At 40.1% G+C, this 27,940-nt stretch overlaps 4 protein-coding genes across 4 annotated transcripts; all 4 read right to left on the bottom strand.

Annotated features, from left to right (window-relative positions):
• Window positions 1-8,248: 8,248 nt before the first annotated feature.
• On the bottom strand, window positions 8,249-10,613 carry LOC146682607 (uncharacterized). The gene is made up of 2 exons (XM_085446052.1): window positions 10,532-10,613; window positions 8,249-8,924 (listed from the first exon to the last, which is right to left on the bottom strand). The coding sequence occupies exon 2, from the start codon at window positions 8,908-8,910 to the stop codon at window positions 8,521-8,523; it is 390 nt and encodes a 129-aa protein (XP_085302178.1). The 5' UTR covers window positions 8,911-8,924; window positions 10,532-10,613; the 3' UTR covers window positions 8,249-8,520.
• Window positions 10,614-14,694: 4,081 nt separating this feature from the next.
• LOC146682606 (uncharacterized) lies at window positions 14,695-16,976 on the bottom strand. The gene is made up of 2 exons (XM_085446054.1): window positions 16,894-16,976; window positions 14,695-15,368 (listed from the first exon to the last, which is right to left on the bottom strand). The coding sequence occupies exon 2, from the start codon at window positions 15,352-15,354 to the stop codon at window positions 14,965-14,967; it is 390 nt and encodes a 129-aa protein (XP_085302180.1). The 5' UTR covers window positions 15,355-15,368; window positions 16,894-16,976; the 3' UTR covers window positions 14,695-14,964.
• A 4,065-nt stretch (window positions 16,977-21,041) lies between these two features.
• On the bottom strand, window positions 21,042-23,228 carry LOC146682605 (uncharacterized). The gene is made up of 2 exons (XM_085446053.1): window positions 23,149-23,228; window positions 21,042-21,770 (listed from the first exon to the last, which is right to left on the bottom strand). The coding sequence occupies exon 2, from the start codon at window positions 21,754-21,756 to the stop codon at window positions 21,367-21,369; it is 390 nt and encodes a 129-aa protein (XP_085302179.1). The 5' UTR covers window positions 21,757-21,770; window positions 23,149-23,228; the 3' UTR covers window positions 21,042-21,366.
• A 1,987-nt stretch (window positions 23,229-25,215) lies between these two features.
• LOC146682604 (type-2 ice-structuring protein-like) lies at window positions 25,216-27,653 on the bottom strand. Its single transcript, XM_085446133.1, has 7 exons — window positions 27,598-27,653; window positions 27,387-27,461; window positions 26,554-26,685; window positions 26,272-26,349; window positions 25,735-25,886; window positions 25,528-25,652; window positions 25,216-25,435 (listed from the first exon to the last, which is right to left on the bottom strand). Exons 2-7 carry the CDS (start codon window positions 27,415-27,417, stop codon window positions 25,258-25,260), a joined length of 696 nt encoding a protein of 231 aa, XP_085302259.1. The 5' UTR covers window positions 27,418-27,461; window positions 27,598-27,653; the 3' UTR covers window positions 25,216-25,257.
• Window positions 27,654-27,940: the final 287 nt, after the last annotated feature.

Below are 27,940 nucleotides of genomic sequence, written 5' to 3'. Positions count from 1 at the left end.
ACTGCGATGCGTCACACGTTAGCGTGACGGGTTTCTTTACGTCGTAGTATCTGAGGGTAGGAGGACTGGTCAGGCTTCGTTTTAAAGCATCGAATGCATCTTGATGCTGCTTGAGCCAACACCACTGTACGTCTTTGCACGTTAGCTCCCGAAGTGGGGCTGAAAGCTCGCTGAAATTAGGAATGAACTTTCCTAGGTAATTAATCATCCCTAAGAAGCGTTGGAGAGCTGTGACGTTTTCAGGTGTGGGCATCTCTTCAATTGCTTTGGTCTTTGCTGGGTCCGGCTTCAAGCCCTCGCTTGTGAAGACGTGGCCAACGTAGCAGGCTTCTTTGAGACTGAATTTGCACTTCAGGGGGTTAAGTCTCAGCTTGACTTCCCTTGCACGATCGAGTACTTTTCTGAGATTGTGTTCATGCTCTTTCATATCTCTTCCACCGATGAGTATGTCGTCGACAATGATAGCACAGGGGTATCCAGCAAAGATCTGCTCCATTGCACGCTGGAACACCTCACTGGCTGAGTTTATTCCATATGGCATTCTTAGAAAGCGGAATCTGCCAAACGGTGAGCTGAAAGTTGTGAGCATGGATGATTGGTGGTCAAGTGTTATCTGCCAAAAGGAGCATTTCGCATCCAAGACGGAAAAGACTTTGGAGTTAGGCATTTGGGCGGCTATCTCCTCTATAGTACGCATAGGATGATGTGGGCGTTTTAGTGCTTTATTCAAGTCTCTTGGATCGATGCAGAGTCTGATCTCATCTGAATTTTTCTTGTGGGTCGCCACCATGGACGACACCCATTCTGTTGGCTCTGTGACAGGGGTGATCACACCCAACTCGACCATACGGGTTAATTCTGCTCTAACCTAGCATTGGAACCGGTATTTTGCGTGCTGGCTTTATTACTGGTGTGACTTCTGGGTCTATTTTCATGGAATAGGTAACCGGAAGTTTACCTTCGAAGAGGTCTGAATACTCTGAGAAGATCTGTTCTGAAAAGGTGCTTTCCACTTCCTTAGTCACGTGGTGGACTTCTTTGTTTAGTGTGATTAATTGTAAGTGAAGTGAGTCTGGTAAGCCAAGTAGGGGTTGTACGTCTCGTTTCACTATGAAGAACTGCAGAGGGTAGTCCTTGCCTGCAGAGTGGCATGAGAGTGTTGCTGTGCCAGCTGTTTGGATTTCCTCTCCCCCATATGCCACCAGTTTAGTGTTTCGTGATGGCATGAGTTTTTCATCATGTCTCAGTTGTTCAAAAAGGTTAGCTGGCATGACATTACATTTGGCGCCAGTGTCCACTTTGAGCTCTAAGGGTTTTCCATTAATATGCACCGTGGTGAAAATGTCATTTTTGTATGGAAAGCAGGGATTTATAGTGTCTATGTCAATTCCATTCACATAGAACATTTCTTCATCGCTGCCGTGCGCCTGCATTTCAATGTGGTTTACGGGTCTCTTTTTGAATTGCCGTGTTTGTGATGACTTGCAGCATTTCTGGAAATGATTCCATTTTTGGCACTTATGGCATTGCTGGCCATATGCTGGGCATTTGTCCCTTTTTGCCTCGTGGCTGCCCCCGCAGTTGTTACAGTTTGTGATTGCGTGAGCGAGCCTATGTTCTGGATGCGTTGCACGCCGTACATTGCCTGTCTTTGTCTTGACTTTGTGTGGATGTTTTTTCTTTATTGTGTGATGCAAAGTGTCGACCTTTGCTGCCATTTGCTTTGGAGCCGCTAGAGCTTTCGTATGTCGATCTGTCTGCTCGAATATCTGGCACATTACAATTGCTTTGCTCAAAGTTAAGTCGCTGTCGCGCAGCAATTGCTTTCTCATGCTGTCGCTGTTTATGCCACAAACGAGTCTCTCTGATGAGCTCGTCTTTAAGCTGGCCAAATTTACAACTGCCTGCCTTACTTTTTAAGTCACTCACATAAGACTCAATTGTTTCATCTGGCCGTTGGTTTCTGGTGTTAAACTTGTGCCTTTCCATTGTTATGTTTGTTTGGGGATTACAGAGTTCACGAAATTTGCGCTTTAGACATTCCGGGTCTTCTCTCGATTCTGCTTCGGTCACCAGTCGTCTGTGTTCTCCTTCCCCCGCGTGCGCAGCGGGTGTATAAACGAATGCGCGCTCCCGCTCGATGGCTTCAGAGCCGGCTAGGTTTAGCAGGATGAACGCTCTGGTCCGAGCATCCTTATCGGAATGAGCAGCGGCTATAAATATGTCATATTCCTGCTCAAAATACGCCACTTCTCGGCGATGTTTCCACAAAACACCAATGGGTCTGGTCTACGGAATCCGTCCGACATGGTCGTTGACGTTTAATAGTCTCTTGCTACGATAGCCTAGCAACGCTAGCTGGTTACTTGCTTGCTTCGTCCGTAAAGTGTTGGGAAAACTTTAGTCTTACCACTCCGTCAGCAGTGCTGGAGTAGATGACCGAACCACAACTTCTGACACCATGTTTGTTGTTTAATAATGACTCAGGGTTCGTGAATATCATCGAGCATCATTTACTTCGAAACAAAGCAACCATTACACGTTAGTCATCACATTCCAGGGGGCGGGTCCCTTTTCTCTTGCCCCGTCTCACTGCGTGCATGCGCAGCATACTAATACGGAACAGGTATATTAAAGCAGCATTAATGAACAACATTGGTCAGATGTTCTACAATATTCAAGTGCAGAAAGTGGACACAACAACATAAATAACTCTACAACATGAAGCTGCCAGACACAGAAATTAAAACCAACCAGACAGGAAGCACAAGACTTGTTGCATCCGATAACAAATTTAAAAAAAACAAACACACACACACACACACACACACACACACACACACACACACACACACACACACACACACATAGTTAGCAACAGTTCCTCAGTTTGTTCTGCTGTTGACCTTTGCCTTAAATGCTTGAAACTTTCAAAGCTAATTGAGTTCTCTCTTTTTTTCTATAGTCAAATGATATCATTGGTTTTAGTTTTACGTTATTTTAAGTTATAACACTGGCATGTACACAGAGCTTTTCTAATCTTACAAACCACTCAGTCTACTTACACTACAAATAAGAATGCAGGCAGTTTAGAGTAATAGAATAACCTAAAATGCAGATCTGTGGACCGTTCGTGACGCCATGTTAAAACTGTCTCTCCATTGTAAGAACTGCAGTCCTGTAAACATTAACTTTTTATAAATCATTTGACAACCAGCAGAAAGTTTTTGTAGTATTTAGAGCCATAGTGAGATATTTCTTTAAACAATGTATTTTTATTAAGAGTTTTTTCTTCATACATATAAACAGAAAGAGAAGAAAAGGGTTACATATGATCTGTACATTTGGGGTAGTTAGCCCAACACTTCCCACTTAGCAAAATTGGTATGGCCTAGATCTGGCCCACACAATGTGCTTACACAAGGCCCACATACCGCAAAGATTGACAGCCCTTTGGTGGCCCAGATCTGGTTTGCCAGATGTGGCCCCACACATGGGCCAGCACAAGGCCACTTGCAGACACACTGGTGGTTCTGTGTTGGCCCATGTGTGGACTACCTCTGGCAAACCTAATCTTGGCCACCAAAGGGCCGTCATTCTTTGCGGTATGTGGGCCATGTGTAAGTTGTGTGCAGCCACGGACCAGTTGTAGACACACTGTTCTGTGCTGCCCAGATGTAAGCCTATTGTGTACTTTAATCAAGCCATGTCATAACAATATGTGCCAGAACATGCAAAAGTAACATGATGAAACTCAATGAATGGACTGACTCTTATATAGCACTTTTCTAGTCTTCCCAGATTACTCAAAGTGCTCTGTACAACATGCCACATTCACACACTTTCTCTAAACTGAAAGAGACTGGGACAAGAGACAAGACCAGCACATGTGGATCAGTGAGGCTTCAGCAGTTTTGCATCTGTCACAAACAATATGGAGAGAATTTAGGATAGATACAAGTTAATCTGGATTTTGAGAAATGGGTTCTTTGCACCACTGCAAACTGGATTAAACCAGGGCGGGCACATAATGATGTTGTGTTTACGTGTTTGAATATGGAGGCACATGTTTCGTCAGAGATTGTCATGTCTAAATCTTCTACTACAGTGTCTTGAGTTTTGATGAAGAGGTATGTGTCAAGTTTCATAGTAAGATATTTCTTTAAAACAGATGGGCATGCTGCCCTCTTCTGGTGTAAGTACAATTTTATTTATATAGCACATTTCTAGATAAAAGATCTCAAACTGCTTCCCAAAGTATAAAACAAAAACAGAAGTTAATAAAATGCAATTCTAAAAAGATGTGTTTTTAGTTGTTTTTTTATAAGTGACCACTGAGTCTGCAGATCTTGAATTCCGAGGAAGAGAGTTCCACAGTCTGGCGGCCACAGTGGCAAAAGCTCTACCACCCTTGGTTTACAGCCTTGTATGCTGAATAACAAGTAGGCCCTGTTCACAAGGCCTCAGGGACCTACTAGGGACATAGGGCTGTAAAAGTTCAATGATGTACGCTTGTGCTTGTCCTTGAAGAGCTTTAAATGTCAGAACGAGTACCTTAAAATGGACTCTAAATTCAACGGGGAGCCAGTGCAGCTGTATAAGCAACAGTGTCACATTGGACTACTTAGATGTTTTTGTCAGAAGCCTTGCAGCAGCATTTTGGACAACCTGCAGACGCTCCAGGGAGTTTTTGTTTAGACATGTAAACAGTGAATTACAGTAGTCCAATCGTGATGAAATGAATGCATGAATAACAATCTCCAGTTCAGTATGAGATACTATAGGGCTCAATTTAGAGATGTTTCTTAAATGATAGAAGCAGGAAAGAACCAGAGATTTGATGTGAACATCCAGAGTAAGAGCAGAATCAAAGGTTACCCCGAGGTTCCCGATAGACGATTTCACAAATGTTGAAAGAGGACTAAGTGTCACGGTCCGCTGTGACGGACCGAGTGGAGAATGCGTGTAATGGACCCAGGTGCGTACACAAGTGAGCAGACGGGAGTGAGCTTTAACAGAAGGCGAGCCTTTAATATGGCTGAAAACAAGGTGTACAAATACAGCAGGGATAACGTGGCTAAACAGAAACCTAAACTGGGAACAAACGATGGTGAGGCTATGGCTTGGAAGACAACAGACCAGGCATGGAAACACGGAGGGTGGGAACACAGACGACGCGACACAGACTGTAAGAAACACAGAGACTAAATACACATGAGGGATGATCAGGGGAAGTGGCCACACATGGGAACGCAGCTGACACACATGAACTTAACGACAGGACAGGAGGAGTGAAACTGAATACACTGACAGTGAATGCAGGCCTTCAAAGTAAAACAGGAAACATGAGACACGAACCGGGGAGACGTAGTACAGGGGGAGGTGACAATACTGACAGCATGAACTTGACAGTACAAGACGCACAGACATAAACACACGAAGGGCAAGGGAGACGTAATGCAAGGGTGATATATACAAATGGCTGGACTACCTTAATGAACCTAAACAATCAATAAACATCAAAATAGACTAAACACAAAACACCGGGTCGCACGACCCAGGACCATGACACCAAGAGCATTTATTATGTTAGGTACATGTCTGTCCGGAGCACATACAAGGACTTCAGTCTTTTCTTCATTAAGTTGGAGGAAGTTGTCAGCGATCCAGCCTTTGATGGATTCTAAGCACACATTTAGAATCTGCAGCTTAGAAACATCTTCAGGTTCAAAAGAAATATATAACTGGATGTCATCTGCGTAGCAGTAGTAGCAAATGTCCTCAAAGGGCTCAAAACATGCTGGAGAGGAAGTAGATATGTTAAAAACAATAAGGGCCCCAGCACAGAACCTTGTGGCACACCATAAGACAGGGATGTGTACTTAGAGACCGCGACAGAAAAATATTGTTCATAGAGATACTATGAAGCAGAGTTGCAGTCTTACACGCCTCTCTGCAGCTTCTCTCTTCCTGCTACCCCCCCAAAAACCCATCTCCATAGAGACTGTGCCAGCTCCCAAACAGACAAAAACAAACTAAAAACCAGCAACAAACAACTTAAACATAAACAATTACAAAGAAAGAACAATAAAGTATCCACATCTGAACCAAAGAGTAAAACAGTGAAATGTAGATTATTAAATATTAGGTGATCAATTGATCAACAAATCGATTCACTCTGCCTTACAGAAACCTGGTTGCAGCAGGATGATTATTGTGGGTGATTTTAACATCCATGTAGATTCTAAAAATGACAGCCTCAACATGGCATTTAATCTGTTATTAGACTCAACTGGTTTCTCTCAAAATGTAAAAGAACCCACCCACCACTTTAATCACACTCTAGATCTTGTGTTAACATACGGCATAGAAACTGAACATTTAACAGTGTTTCCTGAAAACCCTCTCCTGTCTGATCATTTCCTGATAACATTTACAATAATTGATTACACAGCAGTGGAGAGTAGACTTTATCAAAGTAGATGTCTTTCTGAAAGCGCTGTAACTAAGTTTAAGAATATAATCCACCCACTGTTATCATCTTCAATGCCCTGTACCAACATAGAGCAGAGCAGCTATCTGAACGCTACCCCAACAGAGGTCAATTATCTTGTTAATAATTTCACCTCCTCACTACGTATGACTCTGGATACTGTAGCTCCTGTGAAAACTAAGGTCTCTAATCAGAAGTACCTGACTCCGTGGTATAATTCTCAAACACGTACCCTAAAGCAGATGACTCGTAAGCTGGAGAGGAAATGGCGTGTCACAAATTTAGAGGATCATCATTTAGCCTGGAGAAATAGTTTGCTGCTTTATAAGAAAGCCCTCCACAAAGCCAGAACATCTCACTATTCGTCACTGATTGAAGAAAATAAGAACAACCCTCAGTTTCTCTTCAGCTCTGACTGTTTTGGAGTGTAATTTGTTTCATAGTTAGATGCCTGACTGACAACTGTATAAAACGAAAACTACACACAATATTCGAAGCACATTGCGCACACTATGGGAATTTACGACTGTGCGTAAATTCCCCCTAATTTTGGTATGATCCGAGCTTGGGCACTAGGCGACTAAGCGAGGGGGCGGGGGGAGCTACTGCCTGCGAGTGTGCTGTTGGAAATGTGCAGCCAGGGAGACAGAGGAGAGCTTCAGTTTGACCAGGAAGCAAATCATCCGTACTGGACAAATAATGTAAATACGACGGTTTATCACAAAAGATTGATATCAAACTGATCACTTGACCCATATTACGTTACTTGCTCTTTGAGTGAATCAACAAATGGCGAAATGAAAAGCCGAACAACAACAATACTGTTTTTTAGAGAGTCTTAGCTTAGGCCTACATGTGTGTTTATTTCATATTTTCAGTTATTACCCTCCACGGCTAAATAAAGCTCTCTAAATCGGTTTCAGGTATGTACTGATGAACACAACAATGGACATAAGGGGCTTCTTTCAAGAAAAAACTCAGGTAGATGTTATTTTATATATTATGCTTTGTATGTTGTTTAGTATATTTCTATGCAAAACAAGAGCATTTTCAGCACACAGCAGTATATTCACAGTTGAAACCAGATATTTACATACACTTTTTTTTTTACTGTTACTGTTAAACATCAATTTAGAGTAAACTTGTTTTGTTTTAAGATAAATAAATATTGAAATATCATTTGAATTAGTTAAATGTCAGAATAACGAGAGAAAGAGCTGTCTATTTTAATCACTTTCATCAAATTTAGGAGTACATCTACAATAAGTTTATTGTTAATTAATAAGAAACTCCAGACGATTCCATTCTGAGCTTAAGAAGCTTCTGATAGGTTAGTAGAGTCCATGTGAGTAAATTGGTGGCACACCTGTGGATGCATATAAGGCAAAACACAGAGCCTGTTTCTTTGACATGGGAAAATCAAGAGATGTCAACCAAAACACCAGGAAAAGAATTGTGGAGCTCCATAAGTGTGGCTCAATTGTGAATACAATTTGGGTAATACAGACAATTTCTCTCTTTACTCTTAATTTTAACAATTTCTTAAAATATTTATTAATGTAAAAAAAATAAACAGTCTGATGTGATGTTACAATTAAAAAAGTGTTTGTGTTTTTATCTGAAGAGTGTGTAAATATCTGGTTTCAACTGTATATTTGATGATGTTGGTGTTTGGCTTGATTGTCAGCACAAAGAGGGTAAGAGAGGAGCAGAGAGGGAACAAGAGCAGGTGAGACATGTCAGACATTCTCTGAATATTTGCTTAGTCATTCTTTTATTGTTTTTATGTTTTCATTGCAAGAAACTTTATTTCAATTGGTGAAACAAGGCAGCAAAGACTGAAGTGTAGTAAAAGAAGCTTTACAGGTTTTAAGAGGTTTAATATTTTTGGTTAATGTGAGCATGATCAAAACCCTGAAAATGGATTTCAGCTCTACTATAACAGTCTACATTGTTAAGCTGTGGTAAATGAAGGCTACCTATGGACATCAGATGTCATACAAATCTCTGCATGCCTACTGACTGTTTCAACCAAGAGTATAAGTGTAATGGAGAGTCCCGCCTTTGGTCAGGAAGCAGTCATGCTGATAGGTTCCCACCTTGAGCTGCCTTTGGCAGACTCCCAGCTGATCATCAAAGACCAAGTCTACGTCATAAACCTCGAGGGTCAGCGTGTCATTTTCCTCAGTGTAGAAATAGGAGAATTCCTCTTCCCACCAGGGGTTCGGGTCATTGTAGCGAACAGATGTTTTACCCAGAGAAGTAGAACCAGAGGACACTGTGACATAGGCATCTGTGGTTAACAGGACAACGGTGGGAAGATCAGTCGCTCGCAGATCATACACCTTGAGTTGGGCTTCGACCATGATTGAACTGCACATGAGCAGCAAAAGGACGAGGGGCACGCTAGAGTCCATGGCTTTGCTGGAGGCTGTGGAGAAGGAACAATAGAGCTTTAAAATTTTAGCCAGGATACCTGGATCGACACAGTCAGCCTTGTGAGGGTCTATTTTATATTGGAACACATTTATGCAATCCTCAGCATTGTCTACATATCGTTAGCTTCATAGCATAAGTGCCTAAGTCATTGACTTAGTCAAATGACTTAGGCAATTATGCTATGAAGCTAACGATATATATTCTCTGTGGACATTGCAGTGAACGGTGTTCCTGAGTCTGTACAGACATTTTCACTAAACAACTGTGTATGTTTTTAATGCAGTGCTCCATATCAACTCTCTTCTCCTTTACTTCTCTCATAACTACTTCACAGTAGACTCCACTCTTAAAATTAAATGCATCTTGTGGCGGAGGTGTGGTCCGGGGCGCGGCTGCAGGGGAGAAGTGGTGCAGTGAGCTCAACGGGGCGGTGCTGGTGAGAACAGCTGATGGCGATTTGGACTGATGGTGGTTTTCCTTCCTTTTATATAGTGAGGTGGAGAGGAGCGGAGGAGGAAGACGCTGCGGGAACCGACCGCTGTCAGACGGTGTTCTGTTATAATTCCGTGGACACTCTCAATAAATGTGGAATCTGATGATAACAACCTGTGTGTGGGTGTATCTGTGCATAGCATACGTCATACATCTATTGGTAACAGTAAAACTGAGTGATCCACTTCCACTAGCCAGTAGTTTGGAAACAGCAAAGTAAGCCACCATTACAACCTTTACAACCTTTACAGTCAACATAACAAAAAAGTATATAAAATCACAAATACCTAACATTAAACAGGAAAAAAAGGTTTGACAAATCAGAGACCTGTAGAAATGCTATGTATAGTCCTGATCCCCCAAAGAAAGAAGCTTATTCCTTTGTTATTTAATATTAAACAATATTTTGAATATTGAGTGAATTTTCCATGGGCACAGTTCAGGTATTCTTTGGGTTTCAGGAAAGTTCTTTAGGATTTTTCATGCTATGTGTAACATGTCTTCTTGCCTATTCACAGTCAATTCTGTGTGTTATAGGAAAAAAGCTTTTTCAAAGCAAAATGTTTTCTGTTGTCTTCACATTATAAAACATTTAGCATAACTAAAAACAGTAACAACATGATCTAACTCAGCGGTCTCCAACCTTTTTTGCGCCACAGACCGGTTTATGCCCGACAATATTTTCATGGACCGGCCTTTAAGGTGTCGCGGATAAATACAACAAAATAAAACTAGTACCGGTACTGAAAAAAAGAAAATGTATTCATAACACACATGAAAAGACCCAGGAAAACCAAGTAAACGATAAAAACGATAACAAAATAACGCTGAAAACCGATAAAAACCCTGAAAACTATACATTTCACATCTGAGCCTCAACTCTCGCGGCCCGGTACCAAACTACTCACGGACCGGTACCGGCCCGGGGGTTGGGAACTGCTGATCTAACTCATCTGGGAATTATGAGTTTAGATCCATCTTAGTAAATCAGAGGGTCACAAATGGCTTTTAGAGCACATGTTATTCTGATTGGATTAGAACAAGGAAAACGTTACACTGTAGACTTCTAATTTGAGCAGAAAGCAAGAAGCAGTTCTAAACTCTTACCTGTAGCTTGGTCTTGTCTCTCGCCACGTTACCTGCTGTTCAGGATGTTTTAGAGGCTGACTTATCAGCTTTATGTCAACAATACACTGGCCACACAACCTGCTCAACTCCCATGATTATATAATATGTCCGAATTGGAACATCTGCTTATGGTGTCTTGTTTGGCCACCTTCTCCAAACTCTGAGTGCTGTGAAACCGTGTCACATCCAACTTGTTAGACGTGACACTGGCCACTGTTGTCACTTGATCCTCCTTAGCTGTTAGTTTTCAGTGTGCAGGGCAGTACAGTTTGTTTGTTTTTACAGTCTAGGTATGCATGTGAGGAAGTAAAAAAGACAAATTTGTAACAGCCAGGCAGAAGCTGATTTTGTGAAGAGTGAATAATGGATTTAAATGCTGACAAAATGGGACGTGGAAAATAACTTGAGTAAACCAAAAACGAGCCTTTATTGTGGCTGATACCAAAACACAAGAAACAAGGCGAGGTAAATATCCTTCGTGGTCCAACCTATCCCAGAATTCATAGTGAGCCATCCGTCCACAACCATGTGCCACCTTTATATTGTTAAATTGTTTGTTTGATATGCTTTTACATTTTCATGTGAAGCACTTTGTTATAGTTTCTTGTCTTAAAAAGTGCTATATAAATAAATTTTACTTACTTACTTACTATTCAACTCAAGCAGCTGAAGTTGTAGGATTAACAGATGCATATTAAATGATTTAAAATCCACAACTTACCTTATATAGATATACACTAACAGTCAAAAGTTTGAACACAGCTTCTCATTTAATGTTTTTTCTATATTTTTACTACTTTCTACATAGTAGAAACAAACGGAAGACATCAGATATATGAAGCAAGATATATGGAATTATGTAACAAAGAAAAAAATGATAAATAAGTCTAAATGTGTTTTATATTTTAGATTCGTGAATGTAGACACCCTTTGCCTTCTCTCAGTGAGCTTCATGATGTAGTCACCTGAAATGGTTTTCACTTCACAGGTGTGCCTTGTCAGGGTTCATTTGTGGAATTTCTTGCCTTCTTAATGGGGTTGGGACCATCACTTGTCTTGTGGAAAAAGTCAAGCTAGTACACAATACAATACAATTTTATTTGTATATCACATTTAAAACAAGAGGTATGCCAAAGTGCTTCATAGAACCAATTAAGAGCAATAACAGGTACAAATACACTGACAGGTGGGAGACATAACTAACCAATAATACAACAGACACAGTAGGCACAAGCCAAAAGGCTGAAGGTTAAATCATTATAAACATTAATCAGAGCAAAACGATAAAATGCAGTACACTTACAAATGCGGGCTCTAGGCAGCCGGGAAGGCTAGGCTAAATAAACACGTTTTTAATTGAGATTTAAAAGATTGAATTGGATCAGACACTCGAATAGCTTGAGGGAGATTATTCGAGAGGTAGGGTGCAACAGAGGCAAATGTGCGGTCACTTCTGGTCTTAAGCCGAGATCTAGGTCCCACCAGGAGCATTTGGCCTACTGATCTAAGCGCTCTCCTAGGGGTATAAAGGCTGAGGAGATCAGTAAGATAGCTGGGCACGGTATTATTTATGATTTTAAAAGTGATCAATAAGATTTTAAAATCAATACAATATTTAATAGCCAGTGCATGTCAGAAAGAACTGGAGTAGTAGACTCAAACCTACCAGTCCCAGTTAAGAGACGCGCAGCAGCATTTTGAACAAGCTGCAGTTTGTGAACTAGGGCAGCAGAGGTGACAGCCCTATTTGACAACTGTTAGAATTCATATTATGGCAAGAACCAATCAGCTATGTAAAGAGAAACAACAGTCCTTCATTGCTTTATGAACTGAAGGTCAGTTAGTCCAGAAAATTGCTAAAACTTTGAATGTGTCCCCAAGTACAGTTGCAAAAATCATCAAGTGTTAGGACGAAACTGGTTCACATGAGGAAAGGAAGACCAAGAATCACCTCTGCTGCTGAGGATAAATTCATCTGAGTCACCAGCCTCAGAAATCCCAAGTTAACAGAACCTCAGATTAGAGCCCAGATAAATGCCACACGGCGTTACAGTAGCAGACATAGCTCTACATCAACTGTTCAGAGGGGACTGTGTGAATCATGGTCAAATAGCTGCCCAGCTGGTTTGCGTTTAGTTGGACCATCATTTATTTTTCAACAGGACAATGACCCCAAACACACCCCCAGGCTGTGCATTTGACCAAGAAGTAATGGAGTGCTGCACCCGATGGCCTGGCCTCCACAGTCACCTGACCTAAACCCAATCAAGATGTTTTGGGATGAGATGGACGGCAGAGTGAAGGAAAAGGGCCAACAGGTGCTCAGCATCTCTGGGAAACCATTTCAGGTGACCACTGAGAGAATGCCAAGAGTGTGCAACGCAGGAATCAAAGCAAAGGGTGACTATTTTGAAGAATCTAAAATATGAAACATTTTGAGTTATTTCACACTTTTTTGTTCAATACATATGTGATCATTTATAGTTTTGATGCCTTCAGTGAGAATCTAAAATGTAAATATTCATGAAAATAAAGAAAAACCATCAAATGAGTGCGTGTCCAAACCTTTGACTGGTAGTCTGTGTCTTGCTATCACTGTCACTGTCTCTGTTGCTCATTCACTCTTCCTCTTACTGGCTGCTGATGTCACTTTTCACCCTCACAGTCAGCTGCTCAAAATCCAACTCCTTCTTTGGGCCCCAGCAGCTACTGAAATACTGAAATAGGGCAGGCATGATTAAAATGATGGATCCCGGCTGTCTCGGCCAGCCTCCCCTATCACTGCCCCTGAACACACTGGACTGCCCCTCCCTTGTAGCCGAGCTGCAGACCAAACTGCCACACATATGTATTTTTAATAATTTCCCTTTGACTTGCTGGGTTTTATAGTTGTTTGGTTGTGATATTTGGTTCAGAAGCAGTCAGTGAAACCCATTCCACAGCTGGCTGAGAATCAAGATCATCATTTTGAGAGAATTTTGAGTTCCTTGGAAATCCTGTGTATTCTCAAAATGTAGAACATCATGAGCATGCTGATCATCCTGCACCCATCACTCAGGCAAGAACCTTAACCCCAGCCTCCAGAGTTGAATGTGGGCCTCGTGCAGCCCCAGCCTCACTGTAACCTCGGTATCACGAGTATCATTTGCAACTTGGGCAGCCTGGACAGCTTGCATATCCAGGGCCAGTCTTTACTATTTAATGGTTTCTGGTGTTTCTTGGCTGGCTTTTCATTTTGCGATTCATGACGTTTTGTTTTTTATTACAACATAAAAGCTTGGCCCAATTTAAGTCATGCAACAGGACAATGACTATTTTCATCTCTCTGTTGAAGATAAACATCACAGTCAACAATGAAACATTCACTGGATTAAAACGATGGTGCTGCTCTATTTTTACCTGTTACCATGGTGAATCCTGATATCACAGATAGATTTAGTGTGCATCTTTCCGTATCTGTTTAGTATGCGTGTCTTATCATTTCCTGTTTTATTGTGAAGGTTTATTTTCTTGTATGTGATCACTCTGAAACACTTAAAGCCTTCATTGGAATATGAAAAATAACAAACACAATGAGAAGAAATGTCACGCAGTGGCGGTCCTAACCTGTTTGGCGCCCTGGGCGAAGACTCCCTCTGGACCGCCCCGCCCTCTCCTCCCTGTGCCGCAAGCAGCAGGCGCACCTCGCAAACGGAGGGCGCCCTTACTCCCACTATAAAGCCATAAAAAGGACAAAAAGGATTGTCCCAGTTTCTGGAACCTCAGAGGGGACTGGGGGCTTTGATGTTTCACTCCAGAATTTGTTTTTTTAACCATTCAGAGGTGGATTTGTTGCTGTGTTTTTGATCATTTCCCTGTTGCACAAGTTTGCTTGAGCTTCAAGGCACAAACCGATGGTCAGGCATTCTTAAAGTGACTTATTATTAATTCCATGTATGTATATGAACATACAGTCACTTCATGTTTCATTCAATTTATCCTAGTAACCATAGGCTTATTTTCATATAAACATTAATTTCAACACAACTTCTTTTTAATTCAAATGGATAGAAATATTTAATCTCTTCAAAAATCTGTTTGTCAGTCACAATATTCTCAATATGTTTCTTTTATTAAATCATACATGTCAGACATTCTCTGAATATTTGCTTAGTCATTCTTTTATTTTTTCATGTTTTCATTGCAAGAAACTTTATTTCAATTGGTGAAACAGGGCAGCAAGGACTGAAGTGTAGTAGAAAAACTTTACAGGTTTTAAGAGGTTTAATATTTTTGGTTAATGTGAGCATGATCAAAACCTTGAAAATGGATTTCAGATCTACTATAACAGTCTACATTGTTAAGCTGTGGTAAATGAAGGCTGCCTATGGACATCAGATGTCATACAAATCTCTGCATGCCTACTGACTGTTTCAACCAAGCGTATAAGTGTAATGGAGAGTCCCGCCTTTGGTCAGGAAGCAGTCATGCTGATAGGTTCCCACCTTCAGCTTCCTTTTGCAGACTCCCAGCAAATCATCAAAGACCAAGTCTACGTCATAAACCTTGAGGGTCAGCGTGTCATTTTCCTTAATGTTGAAATAGGAGAATTCCTCTTCCCACCAGGGGTTCGCGTCATTGTAGCGTACAGATGTTTTACCCAGAGAAGTAAAACCAGAGGACACCTTGACATAGGCATCTGTGGTTAACAGGACAACGGTGGGAAGATCAGTCGCTCGCAGATCATACACCTTGAGTTGGGCTTCGACCATGATTGAACTGCACATGAGCAGCAAAAGGACGAGGGGCACGCTAGAGTCCATGGCTTTGCTGGAGGCTGTGGAGAAGGAAAAGTAGATTTACATTTTAACCAGGATACCTGGATCGACACAGTCAGCCTTGTGAGGGTCTATTTTATATTGGAACACGTTTATGCAATCCTCAGCATTGTCTACATATATATTCTCTGTGGACATTGCAGTGAACAGTGTTCCTGAGTCTGTACAGACATTTTCACTAAACAACTGTGTATGTTTTTAATGCAGTGCTCCATATCAACTCTCTTCTCCTTTACTTCTCTCATAACTACTTCACAGTAGACTCCACTCTTAAAATTAAATGCATCTTGTGGCGGAGGTGTGGTCCGGGGTGCGGCTGCAGGGGAGAAGTGGTGCAGTGAGCTCAACGGGGCGGTGCTGGTGAGAACAGCTGATGGCGATTTGGACTGATGGTGGTTTTCCTTCCTTTTATATAGTGAGGTGGAGAGGAGCGGAGGAGGAAGACGCTGCGGGAACCGACCGCTGTCAGACGGTGTTCTGTTATAATTCTGTGGACACTCTCAATAAATGTGGAATCTGATGATAACAACCTGTGTGTGGGTGTATCTGTGCATAGCATACGTCACACATCTATTGGTAACAGTAAAACTGAGTGATCCACTTCCACTAGCCAGTAGTTTGGAAACAGCAAAGTAAGCCACCATTACAACCTTTACAACCTTTACAGTCAACATAACAAAAAAGTATATAAAATCACAAATACCTAACATTAAACAGGAAAAAAAGGTTTGACAAATCAGAGACCTGTAGAAATGCTATGTATAGTCCTGATCCCCCAAAAGAAAGAAGCTTATTCCTTTGTTATTTAATATTAAACAATATTTTGAATATTGAGTGAATTTTCCATGGGCACAGTTCAGGTATTCTTTGGGTTTCAGGAAAGTTCTTTAGGATTTTTCATGCTATGTGTAACATGTCTTATTGCCTATTCACAGTCAATTCTGTGTGTTATAGGAAAAAAGCTTTTTCAAAGCAAAATGTTTTCTGTTGTCTTCACATTATAAAACATTTAGCATAACTAAAAACAGTAACAACATGATCTAACTCAGCGGTCTCCAACCTTTTTTGCGTCACGGACCGGTTTATGCCCGACAATATTTTCACGGACCGGCCTTTAAGGTGTCGCGGATAAATACAACAAAATAAAACTAGTACTGGTACCAAAAAAAAGAAGATTTATTCATAACACACGTGAAAAGACCCAGGAAAACCAAGTAAACGATAAAAATGATAACAAAATAACGCTGAAAACCGATAAAAACCCTGAAAACTATACATTTCACATCTGAGCCTCAACTCTCGCGGCCCGGTACCAAACTACTCACGGACCGGTACCAGCCCGGGGGTTGGGAACTCCTGATCTAACTCATCTGGAAATTATGAGTTTGGATCCATCTTAGTAAATCAGAGGGTCACAAATGGCTTTTAGAGCACATGTTATTCTGATTGGATTAGAACAAGGAAAGCGTTACACTGTAGACTTTTAATTTGAGCAGAAAGCAAGAAGCAGTTCTAAACTCTTACCTGTAGCTTGGTCTTGTCTCTCGCCACGTTACCTGCTGTTCAGGATGTTTTAGAGGCTGACTTATCAGCTTTATGTCAACAATACACTGGCCACACAACCTGCTCAACTCCCATGATTATATAATATGTCCGAATTGGAACATCTGCTTATGGTGTCTTGTTTGGCCACCTTCTCCAAACTCTGAGTGCTGTGAAACCGTGTCACATCCAACTTGTTGCATAGGCCACTGTTGTCACTTGATCCTCCTTAGCTGTTAGTTTTCAGTGTGCAGGGCAGTACAGTTTGTTTGTTTTTACAGTCTAGGTATGCATGTGAGGAAGTAAAAAAGACAAAAATTTGTAACAGCCAGGCAGAAGCTGATTTTGTGAAGAGTGAATAATGGATTTAAATGCTGACAAAATGGGACGTGGAAAATAACTTGAGTAAACCAAAAAACGAGCCTTTATTGCAGCTGATACCAAAACACAAGAAACAAGGCGAGGTAAATATCCTTCGTGGTCCAACCTATCCCAGAATTCATAGTGAGCCATCCGTCCACAACCATGTGCCACCTTTATATTGTTATATTGTTTGTTTGATATGCTTTTACATTTTCATGTGAAGCACTTTGTTATAGTTTCTTGTCTTAAAAAGTGCTACATAAATAAATTTTACTTACTTACTTACTATTCAACTCAAGCAGCTGAAGTTGTAGGATTAACAGATGCATATTAAATGATTTAAAATCCACACGTTACCATATAGATATACACTGACAGCCAAAAGTTTGAACACAGCTTCTCATTTAATGTTTTTTCTATATTTTTACTACTTTCTACATAGTAGAAACAAACGGAAGACATCAGATATATGAAGCAAGATATATGGAATTATGTAGCAAAGAAAAAAATGATAAATAAGTCTAAATGTGTTTTATATTTTAGATTCGTGAATGTAGACACCCTTTGCTTTGTTGACTGCGCTGCAAACCCTTTGCCTTCTCTCAGTGAGCTTCATGATGTAGTCACCTGAAATGGTTTCACTTCACAGGTGTGCCTTGTCAGGGTTCATTTGTGGAATTTCTTGCCTTCTTAATGGGGTTGGGAACATCACTTGTCTTGTGGAAAAAGTCAAGCTAGTACACAATACAACAATACAATTTTATTTGTATATCACATTTAAAAACAAGAGGTATGCCAAAGTGCTTCACAGAACCAATTAAGAGCAATAACAGGTACAAATACACTGACAGGTGGGAGACATAACTAACCAATAATACAACAGGCACAGCAGGCACACAGTAGGCACAAGCCAAAAGGCTGAAGGTTAAATCATTATAAACATTAATCAGAGCAAAACGATAAAATGCAGTACACTTACAAATGCGGGCTCTAGGCAGCCGGGAAGGCTAGGCTAAATAAACACGTTTTTAATTGAGATTTAAAAGATTGAATTGGATCAGACGCGCGAATAGCTCGAGGGAGATTATTCCAGAGGTAGGGTGCAACAGAGGCGAATGTGCGGTCACTTCTGGTCTTAAGCAGAGATCTAGGTCCCACCAGGAGCATTTGGCCTACTGATCTAAGCGCTCTCCTAGGGGTATAAAGGCTGAGGAGATCAGTAAGATAGCTGGGCACGGTATTATTTATGATTTTAAAAGTGATCAATAAGATTTTAAAATCAATACAATATTTAATGGGAGCCAGTGCATGTCGGAAAGAACTGGAGTAATAGACTCAAACCTACCAGTCCCAGTTAAGAGACGCGCAGCAGCATTTTAAACAAGCTGCAGTTTGTGAACTAGGGCAGCAGAGGTGACAGCCCTATTTGACAACTGTTAGAATTCATATTATGGCAAGAACCAATCAGCTATGTAAAGAGAAACAACAGTCCTTCATTACTTTATGAACTGAAGGTCAGTTAGTCCAGAAAATTGCTAAAACTTTGAATGTGTCCCCAAGTGCAGTTGCAAAACTCATCAAGTGTTAGGACGAAACTGGTTCACATGAGGAAAGGAAGACCAAGAATCACCTCTGCTGCTGAGGATAAATTCATCTGAGTCACCAGCCTCAGAAATCCCAAGTTAACAGAACCTCAGATTAGAGCCCAGATAAATGCCACACGGCGTTACAGTAGCAGACATAGCTCTACATCAACTGTTCAGAGGGGACTGTGTGAATCATGGTCAAATAGCTGCCCAGCTGGTTTGCGCTTAGTTGGACCATCGTTTATTTTTCAACAGGACAATGACCCCAAACACACCCCCAGGCTGCATTTGACCAAGAAGTAATGGAGTGCTGCACCCGATGGCCTGGCCTCCACAGTCACCTGACCTAAACCCAATCAAGATGTTTTGGGATGAGATGGACGGCAGAGTGAAGGAAAAGGGCCAACAGGTGCTCAGCATCTCTGGGAAACAATTTCAGGTGACCACTGAGAGAATGCCAAGAGTGCGCAAAGCAGGAATCAAAGCAAAGGGTGACTATTTTGAAGAATCTAAAATATGAAACATTTTGAGTTATTTCACACTTTTTTGTTCAATACATATGTGATCATTTATAGTTTTGATGCCTTCAGTGAGAATCTAAAATGTAAATATTCATGAAAATAAAGAAAAACCATCAAATGAGTGCGTGTCCAAACCTTTGACTGGTAGTCTGTGTCTTGCTATCACTGTCACTGTCTCTGTTGCTCATTCACTCTTCCTCTTACTGGCTGCTGATGTCACTTTTCACCCTCACAGTCAGCTGCTCAAAATCCAACTCCTTCTCTGGGCCCCAGCAGCTACTGAAATACTGAAATAGGGCAGGCATGATTAAAATGATGGATCCCGGCTGTCTCGGCCAGCCTCCCCTATCACTGCCCCTGAACACACTGGACTGCCCCTCCCTTGTAGCCGAGCTGCAGACCAAACTGCCACACATATGTATTTTTAATAATTTCCCTTTGACTTGCTGGGTTTTATAGTTGCTTGGTTGTGATATTTGGTTCAGAAGCAGTCAGTGAAACCCATTCCACAGCTGGCTGAGAATCAAGATCATCATTTTGAGAGAATTTTGAGTTCCTTGGAAATCCTGTGTATTCTCAAAATGTAGAACATCATGAGCATGCTGATCATCCTGCACCCATCACTCAGGCAAGAACCTTAACCCCAGCCTCCAGAGTTGAATGTGGGCCTCGTGCAGCCCCAGCCTCACTGTAACCTCGGTATCACGAGTATCATTTGCAACTTGGGCAGCCTGGACAGCTTGCATATCCAGGGCCAGTCTTTACTATTTAATGGTTTCTGGTGTTTCTTGGCTGGCTTTTCATTTTGCGATTCATGACGTTTTGTTTTTTATTACAACATAAAAGCTTGGCCCAATTTAAGTCATGCAACAGGACAATGACTATTTTCATCTCTCTGTTGAAGATAAACATCACAGTCAACAATGAAACATATTCACTGGATTAAAACGATGGTGCTGCTCTATTTTTACCTGTTACCATGGTGAATCCTGATATCACAGATAGATTTAGTGTGCATCTTTCCGTATCTGTTTAGTATGCGTGTCTTATCATTTCCTGTTTTATTGTGAAGGTTTATTTTCTTGTATGTGATCACTCTGAAACACTTAAAGCCTTCATTGGAATATGAAAAATAACAAACACAATGAGAAGAAATGTCACGCAGTGGCGGTCCTAACCTGTTTGGCGCCCTGGGCGAAGACTCCCTCTGGACCGCCCCGCCCTCTCCTCCCTGTGCCGCAAGCAGCAGGCGCACCTCGCAAACGGAGGGCGCCCTTACTCCCACTATAAAGCCATAAAAAGGACAAAAAGGATTGTCCCAGTTTCTGGAACCTCAGAGGGGACTGGGGGCTTTGATGTTTCACTCCAGAATTTGTTTTTTTTAACCATTCAGAGGTGGATTTGTTGCTGTGTTTTTGATCATTTCCCTGTTGCACAAGTTTGCTTGAGCTTCAAGGCACAAACCGATGGTCAGGCATTCTTAAAGTGACTTATTATTAATTCCATGTATGTATATGAACATACAGTCACTTCATGTTTCATTCAATTTATCCTAGTAACCATAGGCTTATTCTCATATAAACATTAATTTCAACACAACTTCTTTTTAATTCAAATGGATAGAAATATTTAATCTCTTCAAAAATCTGTTTGTCAGTCACAATATTCTCAATATGTTTCTTTTATTAAATCATACATGTCAGACATTCTCTGAATATTTGCTTAGTCATTCTTTTATTTTTTCATGTTTTCATTGCAAGAAACTTTATTTCAATTGGTGAAACAGGGCAGCAAGGACTGAAGTGTAGTAGAAAAACTTTACAGGTTTTAAGAGGTTTAGTATTTTGGGTTAATGTGAGGATGATCAAAACCCTGAAAATGGATTTCAGATCTACTATAACAGTCTACATTGTTAAGCTGTGGTAAATGAAGGCTGCCTATGGACATCAGATGTCATACAAATCTCTGCATGCCTACTGACTGTTTCAACCAAGAGTATAAGTGTAATGGAGAGTCCCGCCTTTGGTCAGGAAGCAGTCATGCTGATAGGTTCCCACCTTCAGCTTCCTTTTGCAGACTCCCAGCAAATCATCAAAGACCAAGTCCAAGTCATAAACCTTAAGGGTCAGTGTGTCATTTTCCTTAATGTTGAAATACGAGAATTCCTCTTCCCACCAGGGGTTCGCGTCATTGTAGCGAACAGATGTTTTACCCAGAGAAGTAAAACCAGAGGACACCTTGACATAGGCATCTGTGGTTAACAGGACAACGGTGGGAAGATCAGTCGCTCGCAGATCATACACCTTGAGTTGGGCTTCGACCATGATTGAACTGCACATGAGCAGCAAAAGGACGAGAGGCACACTAGAGTCCATGGCTTTGCTGGAGGCTGTGGAGAAGGAAAAGTAGATTTACATTTTAGCCAGGATACCTGGATCGACACAGTCAGCCTTATGAGGGTCTATTTTATATTGGAACACATTTATGCAATCCTCAGCATTGTCTACATATATATTCTCTGTGGACATTGCAGTGAACGGTGTTCCCGAGTCTGTACAGACATTTTCACTAAACAACTGTATGTTTTTAATGCAGTGCTCCAGGGTCATTGAGTGGTTTGTCAAGCACATTGTATTGTTATCCCACCTGTTTACTCAAACCCTCCTCCCTGCACAGATTTTATAACCATGTCAACTCTCTTCTCCTTTACTTCTCTCATAACTACTTCACAGTAGACTCCACTCTTAAAATTAAATGCATCTATTGGTAAAAGTAAAACTGAGTGATCCACTTCCACTAGCCTGGAAACAGCAAAATAAGCCACCATTACAACCTTTACAACCTTTACAGTCAACATAACAAAAAAGTATATAAAATCACAAATACCTAACATCAGATCAAACATCAGGCAAAAGCTGCAATACTTTGTGCACATACATGTCCTTACTGTCGGTGCCAAAAAGCTCACAGTATCATTCACTGACTGAGCCCTCAGGTTTCAAGGTAATGTGTGCGAAAAGATTCGTGTGCTAACAGCTGGTGTTGTTTGGACTGTGTTTCTGTTCACTTTGGTGTTATTGCATGCTTCATGAATGGGATCTTTTCCATAAATGTGACCGACACTGATGAAAGGATGAAAAGCTCAAGAATCTCTATGTAAAAATTACAACAACAACAACAAAAAAAAAAAACGTTAACCAGTTCAGGGTCTAAAATAGTATTTGTAATTAATATTTTATGTAGGAAAATAAAAAGGCAGCAGATTAATTTAAGGAAAATGTTTAACGCGATGTGGTAATAAAATGAACTCAGTCATGTGAAATACTACAAATGAAAAGGGTTAATTCACCACATAATGTGATCAGATTATTATTAAAACATACAGTGGGAGCAAAAAATATGGGAAACAATTTAACTGTTTAAATAGATCTAAGTGATAAATTGAAGACTATTGAAAATATTCTTCATGAATTCATTTTTTATCCAGTTTTTGGGTCTTTACCTGATTACACTGACCATCATTACAATTTTTCAAAGCAAAATGTTTTCTGTTGTCTTCACATTATAAAACATTTAGCACAACTAAAAACAGTAACGACATGATCTAACTCATCTGGGAATTATGAGTTTGGATCCATCTTAGTAAATCAGAGGGTCACAAATGGATTTTAGAGCACATGTTATTCTGATTGGATTAGAACAAGGAAAGCGTTACACTGTAGACTTTTAATTTGAGCAGAAAGCAAGAAGCAGTTCTAAACTCTTACCTGTAGCTTGATCTTGTCTCTCGCCACGTTACCTGCTGTTCAGGATGTTTTAGAGGCTGACTTATCAGCTTTATGTCAACAATACACTGGCCACACAACCTGCTCAACTCCCATGATTATATAATATGTCCGAATTGGAACATCTGCTTATGGTGTCTTGTTTGGCCACCTTCTCCAAACTCTCAGAGTGCTGTGAAACCGTGTCACATCCAACTTGTTGCATAGGCCACTGTAAGGATCACTTGCTGTCACTTGATCCTCCTTAGCTGTTAGTTTTCAGTGTGCAGGGCAGTACAGTTTGTTTGTTTTTACAGTCTAGGTATGCATGTGAGGAAGTAAAAAAACAAAATATTTGAACAGCCAGGCTGAAGCTGATTTTGTGAAGAGTGAATAATGGATTTAAATGCTGACAAAATGGAACGTGGCAAGTAACTTGAATAAACCAAAAACGAGCCTTTATTGCGGCTGATACCAAAACACAAGAAACAAGGCGAGGTAAATATCCTTCGTGGTCCAACCTATCCCAGAATTCATAGTGAGCCATCCGTCCACAACCATGTGCCCTAAGATGCTGAGTCTGTTAGTCCGATCCAGAACTTGTCCTCCAAATCCAGCATTTTGTATCTTATTTTTTCAACCAGGAATTCCTAAAGGGAAATTTTGATTAAAATTACTCTGTGTTTTCTGTGCCAAGATGACAAAAATGTAAGAATCAGAAAACATGAACCTGCGGCAACGTTTTATACCTGCTCCTCCGTGCTGTCTATCTTAACCAGGTCTCCCCTTTCAGCTCTGCAATCGTCTCTGCTCTTGCTCCAGGACAACTTCCTGGTCGATAAATAATAGCAGGTTTCTCTGTGTTGCTCCCAGCCTTCTTCACATCTTAGAAAGGGCTCAACTTTGAGGGGTTGCAGCAAATAAGAATTTACTGTTCATATTTTAGGAGTTGGAGACAGCAGGAGTGAAAATGTGCATTTAATAATAATAATAATAATAATAATAATAATAATAATAGCTGTGTCTCAGAAGATTAAATTTCACTGATGGTCACACAGTTCAAGGTTAATATAATGCTGCAGTGTATGAGCTCCATATTCTTACCTATAGGAGAGGGTTTTTTTTTAGTTTCCAGCTTCAATTCAAGGTTTCTGAGGGTTCCCATGGTTCTTATGAGTGCAAATACTAGGAAAATTAAAAATAACAAAGAAAAACAAAAAAACCCTTTCGTGTTGGTGGAAAAATGTACAATATCGACAAATTGAAAAATGATATGGCAACATAACATTTGGTTGTTTAGGTAGAGGGGGAAGTTTTAGGAGTGACGGCGAGAGAGAGAGAGAGACAGCAGAAAAAGAGAGAGAGCGAGTATTGAGATGTGAGAGATTTGAGACGTTTAGCGTGTTTGGAGTGTGTAGTTAATGTTTTGTCTTGTGTAGTGTTGTGGATAGTTTTGTGTTGTGTGTCAGCACAATGAGACGACTGCTGTCTCCAGGTAGAAAAAGGAATGATACACCTGCTGCTGTCAGACCTGCAGGTATCAGGCTGTGATGTTCTCCTTTATAGTGGACAGAAATAATTTTTTTGGAGTGGCACAAATAATTTGTGTGGCATCTTATTGAATGCAGAACAGCTGATTGTTCTGTAAATAGTTTGAAATGGTTAAAAAAAACTGTAATGTACACTGTAATGGTCAATTCCACTTCTTTTTCAATGATATCTATTACTTACTCCGTTTTAACACTTAACATTTCTTCCATTCTGCTTTAAATGTTATAATAATTAATAATTCCTTCAATAGCTATTTTGCATATTTATATATTCAGTGAAATCCAAAATGTGGTGGATTTTTTTTCATTGCTTAAAAGTTGTAAAAATTGGGACAATTTATAATTGAAAAAAATATTGAAAATTTCACAGGAGCTCTCACATTCGTTGTACAAAAATAATGAGAGCAGTAAGGAAGATACCAGATACAATTTTTTTTACTTTCATTTATTTAATCATACTCTTTTTTTGTCTGTTTGTCTGTTTGCAACAATTCTTTTAAAAAATTGCATCACTCCACTCTGGTGTTCAACATGGTGAACTGTATTTCAGAAAGATATACATTTAAGTTGCAGTTACTCCTGCTTTCTCACAAATACTTCTTTGAGGCTTTAAGCAGGACTGATCAAACCAACACTTCAGATCTTTATTTTCAAATTCTTCTCCCATCCTCACACAGTTCTCTCCATCAGGATCTCCCTCTGTCACGTTGTTTGGCTCTTTGCCAGCCCAAAACTTCAAACTAAAAGATGAAGAACAGAAAGAAGTAAAAACTGGGAATATTAATTCTGGAAATTGAATTTTTTTATTTTTATTTTTTCACAACAATCAAACCTTTCATCCAGTAGTGATCCGTCCACCCACAACCATCTGCCCTCTACTGCTGAGTCTGTCAGTCCGATCCAGAACTTGTCCTCACCTTCTTTCATTAGTTCTCTCACTCTTCTCTCCAGGAATGCCTGATCACAAAAAGATGAAGAAAATTACCTTATCTGACAGTTCTGTGCTGAAACATGTGGAAACACGACTAGTGTTTCATACCTGCTCCTCCCTGCTGTCTATCTTAACCAGGTCTCCTCCTTTAGCTCTACACTCATCTCTGCTCTGTTTCCAGGATAATTGACTGATGGAGAAGTAATAGCACTTTCCTCCATGTTTCTCCCAGCCTTCTTCACATTTATAAAATGAGCCATCTTCGAAGAGATTACAGCAACAATTTCAGTCACATGGCAAAAAAAAAATCACTGTTCATATATATCTATAAGGATGCAAATGTGTCAAAGACCAAATTCATCCAAATGTATTTATCATTTGGGATTTCGGAAAGGTAGGGTGCACCGTCCTGCATGATTATTCTAACAGAGACTCTCTCTAAAGGATAACTAATAATTAACTTTAATTTAATCAGGACTAGTTTTTTCTGATGCTTGAATGTAAAAAAAAAACAACTACATTCTTTGTATCAGGTAAAAAAAAAAAAAAAACAAACTAGGCAAGCTTGGCTCATACTCAGCTATGTGCCAGCAGAACAATCCAAGCATAGCCAAATATCACAGCATATCATCTTTATTTGCTTACCTGTAAGAACATTTTGACAGTTCATTCTGAGCTCTTCCAGTTTTTTCAGTGATTCTCTGATTTTCGTGTTTTCAAACGCTGAGTTAAAAAATAAGAGAAACAAAGATTTTGTAAATTAACAAGGATTACAAAGAACAAAAGCCCTGAAAAAGATAAACACATAATCTTTAATTTGCTGCTAAAACACTGAAGTGACATGATGGCTTGGCCAGTGTACAATATGCACCTCACCTGATTCATAGAAAATGTAAAAATAAAAAATAAAATAAAATAAAAACTCACTCGCAAACTCACTGAGACGATAAATAATGAGAACAGCAGCTGTGAGCAGAAGACAGAGAACCAGCAGTGCCACTCTCTCTGCCTTGACCTTTGACCATGTGCTTGATTTTGCATGCCAAGAGTCAGTTTCACCTGATGAACATTTAGAGGAGAAACAGATGTGAGCCTTCAGAAAAGTGTGTATTCATCTGTTATAACAGTTTTTAAAATTTTCTCAAAATATAATACTATAGTACTACTATAATAGTACACTGTATTATAGTAGATTGTCAATGCAAGAACAGTTAAGTTGATTAAGATGCTTTCCTCCAACAGGAAACATCCCATACGTGAATATCACCCATGTTAAAACATGTTTACATGTCACACGTCCTTATGGTCAGTTCCTCTTTGTATTTGGTCTTGGTTACTTCCTTTTTCACACCTTTTAAACACTTAACAGTTTATCGTCTTTTTCTTTCTTGCATATTTGTAAATTTTGATTCATCCTCTCTGAGAACAATTACTTCGAATCTTTACATTTTTGATAACTGCAAGGACTAAAATAAATTGATATGATTAAAGAATGACTGGCGCCCCTTGTCCCTCACCTTATAAGAGAATGAGTGGATGAGTAAAGAATTAACGTGGGCTTGGAATATTTTTAGGTTATGTACAGTTAATGTTGTTCTATTTCAGTATACAAACCTTATTCTGTCACGGCTAGCGAGGTATAGCAAATATGATGCAAATTAAAAATCATACATGGAATTTTTTTTAAACAAATTTGTCAGATGGTTAAATGAACTTTCTGGCAATGATTTCATACGATTTTAAGGGGTTACTGGTCTTACCTTCTATGTAGCTCTGTGGATGGCTCATCATGCTGAGGCTTCAAAATCCTGACTGCAGTGTTCGTCCAAATGTCTCTGAATCACAAAAACAGAACAAAATATTGATAAATTACTCAGATAAACTCTTTTTGTTATTTATTCCATTGCTATGCATTTAATATAGATGTAGATAATCACTGGTCCTCATTCTAATTCTTTCCTTACACCTTACCGTAGGCTTGTAATAAGTACTAGATGACAACTTCATGTTTCACAGCTTTTAAAAACAACAACTTCCCTAAACTAAAGCGGATGGAGGAGGCATCATCGATCGTCTTGTTCCTCCTACAAGAGTAACTGCTGTTATTAACTAAGGCAAAGTTGTTGATTTGTTGTTGAGATGTGTGCCCGGTGGTCTAGTGTGCTGCCTTCTCACATACAAAACATCTGAGTTCTCTCAGATTGCTATTAAAAAACAACACAAGTGTTTCAAATAAGAAGTGAGCAGGTCGAGGCAGAAAAAAAAGAACTGTTGATTGGATGAGCTGGTGTTTTAACATAACTGTTAGATGAAA

This window comes from Copadichromis virginalis, linkage group LG22, assembly GCF_057382275.1.
Source record: "Copadichromis virginalis isolate Kocher_CV1m ecotype Utaka linkage group LG22, C_Virginalis_male_GT1.1, whole genome shotgun sequence".
Classification (NCBI taxonomy): domain Eukaryota; kingdom Metazoa; phylum Chordata; class Actinopteri; order Cichliformes; family Cichlidae; genus Copadichromis; species Copadichromis virginalis.
The sequence above is the reverse complement of the archived record's forward strand: the minus strand, read 5'-3'. Positions and strand labels throughout refer to the sequence as shown.

Coding starts and splice junctions, on each gene's coding strand:
- LOC146682607 (XM_085446052.1), bottom strand. CDS start 8,910: ATGGACTCTAGCGTGCCCCTCGTCCTTTTGCTGCTCATGTGCAGTTCA.
- LOC146682606 (XM_085446054.1), bottom strand. CDS start 15,354: ATGGACTCTAGCGTGCCCCTCGTCCTTTTGCTGCTCATGTGCAGTTCA.
- LOC146682605 (XM_085446053.1), bottom strand. CDS start 21,756: ATGGACTCTAGTGTGCCTCTCGTCCTTTTGCTGCTCATGTGCAGTTCA.
- LOC146682604 (XM_085446133.1), bottom strand. CDS start 27,417: ATGATGAGCCATCCACAGAGCTACATAGAAG. Junction 25,887..26,271: donor CTGTCAAAATGTTCTTACAG/GTAAGCAAATAA, acceptor ATCTCTTCGAAG/ATGGCTCATTTTATAAATGT. Junction 25,436..25,527: donor GGATCACTACTGGATGAAAG/GTTTGATTGTTG, acceptor TTCATCTTTTAG/TTTGAAGTTTTGGGCTGGCA.